Source organism: Rhincodon typus, chromosome 32 (assembly GCF_021869965.1).
Source record: "Rhincodon typus isolate 14 chromosome 32, sRhiTyp1.1, whole genome shotgun sequence".
Lineage (NCBI taxonomy): Eukaryota > Metazoa > Chordata > Chondrichthyes > Orectolobiformes > Rhincodontidae > Rhincodon > Rhincodon typus.
Window position 1 is genome coordinate 35,939,487 of NC_063363.1, and position 10,895 is coordinate 35,950,381.

At 47.6% G+C, this 10,895-nt stretch overlaps 1 protein-coding gene across 2 annotated transcripts in view; it reads left to right on the forward strand.

Moving 5' to 3' along the window:
- Positions 1-10,895, forward strand: part of tmem45b (transmembrane protein 45B) — a 34,777-nt gene that overhangs the window by 17,497 nt on the left and 6,385 nt on the right. For both annotated transcript variants that reach the window (XM_048615467.1, XM_048615466.1), the window contains exons 3-4: positions 1,508-1,720; positions 7,155-7,339. In XM_048615467.1, coding sequence (XP_048471424.1) covers positions 1,508-1,720; positions 7,155-7,339 — 398 coding nt within the window. The remainder of the gene's footprint in view (positions 1-1,507; positions 1,721-7,154; positions 7,340-10,895) is intronic.

Below are 10,895 nucleotides of genomic sequence, written 5' to 3' on the forward strand. Positions count from 1 at the left end.
TATTTTGTTTGATGGGAAAGTGTCCATTTCAGATTGAGACTTCATTTATGCATTCTCTGGCTCATGGGTCTGTATTGTGTGAGCATAATAATGAGCACAGTCTGTCCGTCACTATATACCTCACCCACAAGGGCAAGGAAACACTTCACTTTCTTATCCTGGCCTCTGCTTCTCTCCATCAGTGAGAAAGTCAGAGCAATCACTTTTTGGTATTATTTCTTATTTAATATATACTTTATTCATAAAAAAAATCTAAAAGTGCATACAATAATGAGTTCTGAACAGTCTCTGCAGAGACAAAAAATAAACGAACCATTGGAATTTTTGGCATTTGCAGAGCTTCACTATAGTTGCAAAGCCAAATTCATTATGCAGGAAACTATTGATGTTCATTTGGAGATACCAAGAGGGTTTGACAACTGAATGGACTCTTATTATATTTTGGCAGAAAGATCCTCGATTTTGGGTCTTTCCCAAATGCACCTTGGTGCCAGCTGTCCCATGATTTAGTGCATCCCTCAGCACTTGTCCTGAATCTTGGAATATGCCAGTCTGCAACACTCGTTCAAGGTCAACTCTTTGCTCTGGGCAGACCAAAGAGCATCTTTCACTGAGTTGATGGTCCTCCAGGTGGAGTCGATATTTGTCCCGGTGTGCTTCCTGGGAATAGTTGTGGAGCACAAAGTCCTGTGTCACGGAGCTGCTCAGGACAAACCTCAACAGAAACCACTGCATCTCTCTCCAGACTTTCTTTGCAAAGGCACATTCTCAAAGAACTTGGGCTTGCATTTGCTTTGATTTACCTTGGCTCCTGAGGCCAATTCGAACTTGTTGCAGATCCTCATGAGTCTGCGCGCTGACAGTGGATCCGAGCAGAAAATAGCAACGTCAACTATGTGAAGGAAGGCTTTGACCTGCAGGCCTCCGCTGCCTGGAATAGTCACGCCTCTCAGGCTCGGATCCTTCCTCTTGGATTTGGCAAAATGTTCTATACAACACACAAACATGGCAGCAGACAGGGGCAGCCTTGCCTGACCCCAGGTCTGATTGAGAAGCTTTCTGATTTTCACCCGTTGATTGAGACTACACTAACGATGTTGGTTAGAACAGTCAGATCCAATTGCAATTCCCTCCCCAGTAAATCCCACATGTAGGTGTGTAATATCCTGTCAAAGGCCTTCTCCTGATCCAGGCTGATGAGGCAGGTATCCACAGCCCTGCCCTGCACGAGGCCAATTGTATCCCTGAGGAGCATAAACCCGCAGGGATTGTCCTGCCTGGTACAGCACAGGTTTGGTAGGGGTGGATCATCAATCCCAGAACAGACCTGAACTGGTCGGTGATGATCTTAGAGAGGACTTTACAATCCACATTCAACAGTGGGTCTGGTCACCAATACTGGCCACAGTTCAGGTGGTGCCCTGTTCTATTGGTTGCTCTAACTGATTAGCAATGGACAGATGTCAGAGATTTCAGTTCTCCTCTTTGTGCACGTGTCTAACTCTAGGAATTCTGGCCGAGCAGTTTGTGCCTGATGGGCCTCACCTACACCTACTGAGCGCAGACAGAGAATCCTGGGTCAAACTGATGAACTGGCAGCACAGCACCATGTACCTGTTCTTTGGCATTTCTGGGATTGTGGACATCCTGACGTACTCCTCACTCCGGCTCCCCATTGGCCTTGACCGTCTTGTCCTTTCACTGGCCGTATTTAATGAAGGTGAGTGGCTCTGTGCTCGTCTATGTGACCCACCAACACAACATGTAGCACCATTACCAGCTCACAAAGTCAGCACCTGTCCTGGATGTAATGGCATTTACATTGCACTGACTACTCCCCCACAACGCCACTGACACCGAACGTTCAATGACTTGCCCCATACTAACCTCAAACCCTCAATGACATGCCCCATACTAACCCCAAACTCTCAATGACTTGCCACACACTGCCCTTGACCCTCAAGGACCCACCCCACACAGACCCATCCCCCTCATTGACTTTGTTCCACACTGACACTTGACCCTCAATATCTTGCCTCACACTGATGCCTCACCTTAATTGACCTGCCCTACACTAACCTCTGACCCTCAATGACTTGTTCCACACTAACCCTCAATGACCCATCCATACCAATTCATTCCCCTCATTGACTTTGCTCCACATTAACCCCTGACCTTCACTGACTCACTCCGCACTACACCTGACCCTCTGACTCTGCTCCATACTGACCCTGATCCTCATTGACCTGCCCCACACTGACCCCTCCCCCAAATGACTTGCTCCACACTGACCCCTGACCTTCATTGATGTGCTCCACAGTGAACCCTAACCTTCAGCTGGACTTATCCAGTGACCTGGAGGTTTTCAATCTGTTGATAAGTCTTCCGAGTTTAAGTAACCAATCACTGTGAAGCTTTAAGAGGCCTATTGAGATTGCTGAGCCAAGTAATTTTGGTTTTCCTGATGTTAATATCATTTTTACCTCAGTCACAATGTAACTCTCTCCTCGAACCTGGGAGATTATGCTCCACCTCATTCATACACTGATTTTCTTGGTCTTGTTTGACCTCTCCATTCATCCTGCTGCTGCACTTACCTCTTATGAAATTCATTTGCCAATTTCACACCCAGTGTGTAAAACACTTTGCATTTTGTCCCAAACCTTCTCAGTATTACAACACAGATGTAGTGGTAACATCATTGTGTTTGGAATCCAGAAGCTAGGCTAATGTTTCATCTGACCATGACAAATGGTACAATTTTTATTCAGTAAACATTTGGGATAAAAGTTGACCGAAAGGTGAAAATGTAATTGTTGATTGTTGTAAACCTATCTAGTCTGTAATGCCCTTTGAGGAAGGAAATCTGCCATCCTCACCTAGTCTGGCCTCTATGTCATTCCAGTCATCCAGCAATGTGGGTGACTCCTAATTGTCCTTGAATTGGGACTAGCAATCTGAGTTCTTCCTCTGTTCTGAATAAGTGTCACTGGACCCGAAACGTTAACTCTGATTTTTTCTTCCTAGATGCTGCCAGACCTGCTGAGCTTTTCCAGCAACTTCTGTTTTTGTTCCTGTTCCTGTTCATATAAATGTTGAACAGAACAATCCCAGTAATTGGAACATTTCTCACCTCTGCCATTCTGTGGCATGATCCCTAACCTTGACTTTTTGTTTTCAGTGAAGAAATCTCCTCCTTGATCTCTAGAACAGTGACTTTTGTAAACCTCAAACACACTTGAGACTTAAAAGAAAATCCTCTCTCCTGCTCCATTAAAAACCCGGGGGCATCAGCAGAACTCTCTCTTTGAAGCAGTAGGTTCCCATCTGTTCAACTTGATCCCACAGAGGGTCAGCCAGCATCAACAGGGTAGGCAATGGCCTAGTGGTGTTATCGCTAAACTATTAATCCAGAAGCCCAGCCGATGTTTTGGGGACCCGGGTTCGAATCCCACCATGGCAGATGGTGGAATTGGAATTCAAAAAAAAAGTCTGGAATTAAGAATCTACTGATCACCATGAAATCATTGCTGATTGTTGGAAAAAATAATCTGTTTCACTAATGCCCTTCAGGGGACAGAATCTGCCACCCTCATCTGGTCTGGCCTACATGTGACTCCAAACCCATAGCAATATGGTTGACTCTCAATTGCCCACTGAAATGGCCTAGCAAGCCACTCAGATGTACCAATCTCTACAAAGTCTCAAAGAAATGAAACTGGATGGATCACCTGGCATCTACCTAGGCACCAGAAAAGACAACGGCAGAAACAGCCCTGTTGATCCTGCAAAGTCCCCCTCACTAACATCTAGGGGTTAGTATCAAAATTGGGAGAGCTGTCTCATAGATTAGTCAAGCAACAGCCTGACATAGTCATACTCACAGAATCATAGCTTACTGACAACGACCCAGACACCACCACCACCATCCCTGGATATGTCCTGTCACAGAGCAGAGGTGGCGGCACAGTGGTATACAGTCGGGAGGGTGTTGCTCTAGTAGTCCTCAACATTGACTCGGGACCCCACGAAGTCTCATAGCTTCAGGTTAAACATGGGCAAGGAAACCTCCTGCTGATTACCACATACCATCCTCCCTCAGCTGATGAATCAGTACTCCTCAATGTTGAACAACACTTAGAGGAAGCACTGAGGATGGCAAGGGCACAAAATGTACTCTGGTGGGGGATTTCAATGTCCACCACCAAGAGTGGCTCAGCAGCAAAACTATTGGTCGGGTCCTAAAGAACATAGCTGCTAGACTGGGTCTGCGGCAGGTGATGAGGGAACCAACAAGAGGGAAAAACATACTTGACCTCATCCTCACCAATCTGCCAGCTGCAGTGGCATTTGTCCATGACAGTAAAGGTAAGAGTGACCATCGCACAGTCCTTGCAGAGACAAAATCTCACATTCACATTGAGAATAATGTCTAAAGTGTTGTGTGGCACTATCACCGTGCTAAATGGGACAGACTTCGCACAGATCTAGCAACTCAAGGCTGGGCATTCATGAGGCACTGTGGGCCATCAATAGCAGCAGAATTGTACTCCAGCACAATCTGTAACCCCATGGCCCGGCATATCCCCCACTCAACCATTACCATCAACACAGGGGATCAATCCTGGTTCAATGGAGAGTGCAGGAGGGCATGCCATGAGCAGCACCGGGCATACCTGAAGAGGAGGTATCAACCTGGTGAAGCCACCAAGCAGGACTACTTGCACGTCAAACAGCGAAAGCAGCAGGTGGTAGACAGAGCTAAGCAATCCCACAACCAACGGATCAGATCTAAGCTCTACAGTCTTGCCACATCCAGTCGTGAATGGTGGTGGACAATTAAACAACTCACTGGAGGAGGAGGCTCCACAAATATTCCCATCCTCAATGATGGAAGAGCCCAGCACATCAGTGCAAAAGATAAGGCTGAAGCATTTGCATCAATCTTCAGCCAGAAGTCCTGAGTGGATGATCCATCTCAGCCTCCTCCAGTGGTCCCCAGCATTACAGATACCAGTCTTCAGCCAATTTGATTCACTCCACGTGATATCAAGAAACGGTTGGAGACACTGGATACTGCAAAGGCTACCAGCCCTGACAACATTCCGGCAATAGTATTGAAGACTTGTGCTCCAGAACATGCCACTCCCCCTAGCCGAGCTGTTCCAGTACACTTACAACACTGGTATTTACCCGACAATGTGGAAAATTGCCCAAGTATGTCCTGTACTCAAAAAGCAAAACAAATTCAACCTGGCCAATTACCGTCCCATCAGTCTCCTCTCGATCATCAGTAAAATGATGGAAGGTGTCACCAGCAGTGCTATCAAGCAGCACCTGCTCAGCAATAACCTGCTCAGTGACGCCCAGTTTGGGTTCTGCCAGGGCCACTCAGCTCCTGACCTCATTGCAGCCTTGGTTCAAACATGGATACAAGAGCTGAATTACAGAGGTGAGGTAAGAGTGACAGCCCTTGATATAAAGGCTGCATTCGACCACATGTGGCATCAAGGAGCCCGAGCAAAACTGGAATCAATGGGTATCAGTGGCAAACTCTCCGGTGGTTGGAGTCATACCTGACACATAGGAAGATGGTCAGGGTTGTGGGAGGTCAATCATCTCAACTCTAGGACATCTCTGCAGGAGTTCCTCAGGATAGTGTCCTAGGCCCAACCATCTTCAGCTGCTTCCCTCCATCATCAGGTCAGAAGTGGGGATGTTCGCTGATGACTGCACAATGTTCAGTACCATTCGTGACTCGTCAGATACTGGAGCAGTCCATGTTCATATGCAACAAAATCTGGACAATATCCAGGCTTGGGCTGACAAGTGGCAAGTGACATTCATGCCACACAAATGCCAGGCTAATGATCATCACCAACAAGAGACAATCTAACCACTGCCCCTTGACATTCAATGTTATCATCACTGAATCCCCCACTATCAACATCCGGGGGGTTACCATTGATCAGAAACTCAACTGGACTCACCACATTAATACAGTGGCTACAACAGCAGGCCAGAAGCTAGAAATACTGCAGCGAGTAACTCACCTCCTGACTCCTCAAAGCCTGTCCACAATCTACAAGGCACAAGTCGGGAGTGTGATGGAATACTCCCCACTTGCCTGGATGAGTGCAGCCTCAACAACACTCAAGAAGTTTGACACCATCCTGCTTGATTGTCACTACATCCACAAGCATTCACTCCCTCCACCAATGCTCAGTAGCAGCAGTGTGTACTATCTACAAGATGCACTGCAGAAAATCACCAAAGATCCTCAGATAGCACCTTCTAAACTCACAACCACTCCCATCTAGAAGGATAAGAGCATCCGACATATGGGAACACCACCACCTCCAAGTTCCCCTCCAAGTCACTCACCATCCTGATTTGGAAATATATCGCCGTTCCTTCACTGTCACTGGGTCAAAATCCTGGAATTCCCTCCCCAATAGCATTGTGGGTCAACCCACAGCAGGAGGACTGCAACGGTTCAAGAAGGCAGCTCATCACCGCCTTCTCAAGGGCAACTAGGGGTAGGCAAGAAATGCTGGCCAGCCAGTGACGCCCACATCCCACAGATGAATTGAAAATGAAAATTGGGCTCATGACAGGGTCAGACTGTGGAAGAAAATTCCTGCCCCCTGTATCCACCTTCTGTGTAGATACACATAAAAACAGAAATTGATCGAGAAACTCAGCAGGTCTGGCAGCATCTATGTAGAGAAAACAGAGTTAATGGTTTCAAGCCCACTGACCCTTCTTCAGAAGTCTTTTTTAAAACATAAGAAACAGGACTTCTTGGACCCTAAATCAAAGGCATTCTTTTAAAAATAAGAATCCAATGTCCTCTTTAAAAATTAAAAATCCTGCTCAACTAAAAATCACACAAAATAGCAAATGGGATCTCCTCAAAGGCAAAACTATAGTTTCCACCGTGGACATGTACCATCAGAAATAAGAGCAGCAGATTTGAAAACAAAAACCCAAAATCTATCAGAGCTAATCAGCCAGGAGGAAAATGATGACTCATTATCCAAACTCTCCCAGCTTCAGGTGTTCATGCTTTGGAAATCAGCATTAGTGTGATTTACACTGTGCATGTCAGGCTTCATGTGATTGCTTATTGATGTCTACCTTACTTTCTGCAGGTTTTTTATTTTATTTCCACGTCCAAAACCGAAACCCTCTCGATCAGCACATCCACTCCTTGCTACTCACCGCAGTATTCGGAGGCTCCATAATCATAATGTTAGAGGTTTTCCTGAGGGATAACGTCATCTTGGAGTTATTCCGAACCAGCCTGGCAATCTTGCAGGGCACCTGGTTCTGGCAGGTGAGTTGTACATAACATCCCCACCCAGCCTGCTAACTGTGACTCCATTGGGCTCAACACCCGATGTGGGGAGGATACAGCACCACGAGGTAGGGGGTACAGCACTATGAGGTGGGGGGGGGGTACAGCACCCTGAGGTGGGGGGGTGTACAGCACCCTGAGGTGGGGGTGGGTACTCTCAATTCCTAAACTCAGTGGGAAACATCCACTTTAGCAGTGATTGTATCTGAATGAACGACTATAGTGGGGAAGAAGGAGAGACAGGCTGCTGGCGTGCGGGGAAGGGGCAGGTGGGACGTGGGTGAGTGACTAGTGAGGCATGGGAAAGGGGCTGGAGCAGAAAACAAAAAAAATGCTGGAGATCACAGCGGGTCAGGCAGCATCCATAGAGAGAGAGAGAGCAGGCTAACTTTCGAGTCTAGATGACTCTTCATCAGAAATGAAGTGTGGATGGTGCAGAAGGGGAGTTGGAGTGCTGGGGGAGAAAGGACATTGATGGTTCAGGTTAAGCAATCGGAATGTCAGCAAGGCAGAACAATGGTGTGTCGAACTGCCAGACTGGAAAGAGCAGACAGTCCCACTGGTGTGGAGGGATAGAAGAGAGGACATGGTGACAGAGAATGTAACAAGCAAAGGAAACAGAAAAGGAAGCAATGGGTTCACAATTTGGAAGCGTTGAGCTCAATATTCAGCCTAGAGGCTGTGAAGTATCTAGTCTGAAGATGAGATGTTGTTCCTCCAGTTTGTGCTGTGATTCACTGGAGCAGCGCAGTGTTGATGTGTTTGGTAGCGGTGTTCTGTTGGAGTTGTCTGAAATGGCAGAGAGTGATCCTTTGAATGCAGAGGTTGGTGAGGTGAAAAGTGAGAACAAGGGGGACGCGATCACGTTGGAATAGGAAGGCGCAAGGGCAGAAGCGCACGGGTGATAGGTCAGATGTGATTGAAGGCCCTGTCAACCAAAGTGGGTGGGAAATCGTGGTTATGGAAGAAGGAAACCATGTCAGCAGTGCTGTTTTGGAAGGTGGCATCATCTGAACAGATGCTACGCGGGTGAAGGAACTGTTAGAATGGGATGGAATCCTTGCAGGACGTGGGGTATAAGGAGCTGTAGTGAAGGTAACTATGGGAGTTAGTGGCTATGCAGTGGATGGCACTGGACAGTTTATTCCCCGAAATGGAGACAGAAGTCAAGGAAAGGAAGGAAAGCGTCGGAAATGGACAACGTGAAAATTATAGAGGGGTGGAAATTGGAGGCAGAATGAACAAACTTTTCAAGATCCAGACAGAAGCATGAAGTGGCACCGAAACAGTTCTCGATGTTGCGAGAGAAAGAGTTGTCAGAGGGGGGCCAGTGTAGGACTGGAACAAGGATTGTTCCACATATCCCATAAAGAGGCGGCATAACTGGGACTCACGCAGGTGCCCACTGCCACTCCTTTAACTTGGCAGAAGTGAGATGAAATAAAGGAGAAATTGTTAAGTGAGAGAATAAGTTCAGCCAAACAGAAGAGAGTGGTGGTGGACGGGGACAGTTCAGGCTTCTGGTCAAGGAAGAAGCCAAGAGCTCTCAGGCCATCCTGGTGGGGAAAGGAAGTATAGAGGAATTGGACATCCATGGTGAACAGGAGGCAGTTAAGGCCAGGGAACTGGAAATTGTCAGTATGGTGAAGCTCATCAGATGATTCGCGGATAGAGGAGGGTAGGGTCTGGACAAGTGGAGACAGGATGGAGTCAAGGGAGGAGGAAACAAGCTCAGTGGGACAGGACAGGTTGATATGATGGGCCTACCAGAGCAGTCTGGTTTGGGGATTTTGGGAAGGAGGTAGAAATGGACTGTCAGGGGATGGGAGACTATAAGGTTGGAGGCAGTGGTGGTGGGGGGTGGGGTTTGAGATCTCCAGAGGGAATGAGGTCGGTGTTTGGATGTGGGGTCATCGTCCGGGGGAGATAGGAAGAAGTCTCAGAGTTGGCACTGAGCCTCCACAAGGTAAAGACCAGCGCGCCAGACTACAACAGCACCACCTTTGTCAGTGGGTTTGATAACAAAGTTAGGGTTGGATCTAACAGAGCGAAGTGCGGTAATTTCAGAAGGGAACAGGTTAGAGTGGGTGAGAGGAGCAAAGAAATTGCGACAGCCGATGTCACACCGGCAGTTTTCAATGAAGACATTGAGGGCAGGTAAGAGGCTGGAGAAGGGGTCCAAGTGGAGGGTGAATACTGGAGCAGGTGAAGGGATCAGTGGAACAAGGATGGGGGGTGGGTGGGGTCCTACCTGAAGAAGTGAGCATGGAAACAGTGGAAAAACAGTTCAATATCTCGACAAGCCTGAAATTCATTAAGATGGGGGTGGGGGGGTGGGAGCGTAAGTCTATGGAGCTGAGTCCTTTGCTGAGGACAGTAAAATCAGCCTCACAGAGGGAAGGTCAGGAGGTATGGTGAAAACACAGCAAGGGCTGAAGTTGGGGGTAGTGGCCTTGGGGTCAGAAAGTGATGGCCTCGGAGGGCTGGAAGGGCATGAGTGCTAAGGGACAGTAAGGGATCGGCTCTGTGTGACAGGAAGGGATTGATTGATTGATCGATCGATTGATTAATTATTGTCACTTGTACCAAAGTACAGTGAAAAGCTTTGTTCACGAGCAGTAAAGGCAGATAATAGTAAGCAAAGAATGTAGTCTGAGAGGCAGTGGTGGGGTGGGGAGGGGGTTGGCGCAGGACAAATGTTGGAGTTCATAAGTTGCTGGAGGCAGCAAGGTGCTCAAGCTCCAACAAAAAGTCTTTCGTTGAGGCAACAGATGAGACGCAGGATGAAACGAGACTGGAGAAGGGCACAGCTTTGACAGAGGGTGAGTTGATGTTGCTGCAGAGTGGAGTCGAGCATGCACATATGACAGCGATGGCATTGATTGTGGATCACAGGATCCAGCAGCAACAGCAGTCCGAATAACACTGTATGTCCTGGAGATACTTGTAATCCTGGGTGGATTCGAAACATGAAGGGTGAAACTTGAGTTGAAATCCATGCGGTGTAAGCCTGAGTCATTGGCAGTCTCTGAGAAAGGAAAGGCAGCATCAGAAGAGCAGGAAAGTCGGTGTTGCAACTTCATCAGGAGTGGGCCTGTGCTACTGAAGGGTATAAACCCGAAATGTCAACTTTCCTGCTTCACTGATGCTGCCTGTCCTGCTGTGTTCCTCCAGTTCAACACTGTGTTGACTCTGACTCCAGCGTCTTTTGGATTTAGATTTATTTATTTGTCACATACTGAGTATAGGAATAAATAAAATACAGCGAAAAATGCACAAAGTCGCCATTCACCGGCACCGAATTGGTTATGAAAATCAGAATTAAAAGATTTAACAGGGCCAAAAGGTAAACAAGAAAAACAAAGTCCAGATCTCAGGGTCCCAAGTCCCATCTCCACAATGGTGCAGGAGCTGCTCCAATCGCTAGGATACCGTCTCCCGCTGCCTCACCACCCGCTCTCGCTGCCGTACCACCGTCTCCCGCTGCCTCACCACCATCTCCCGCTGCCTCACCACCCGCTCCCGCTGCATCACC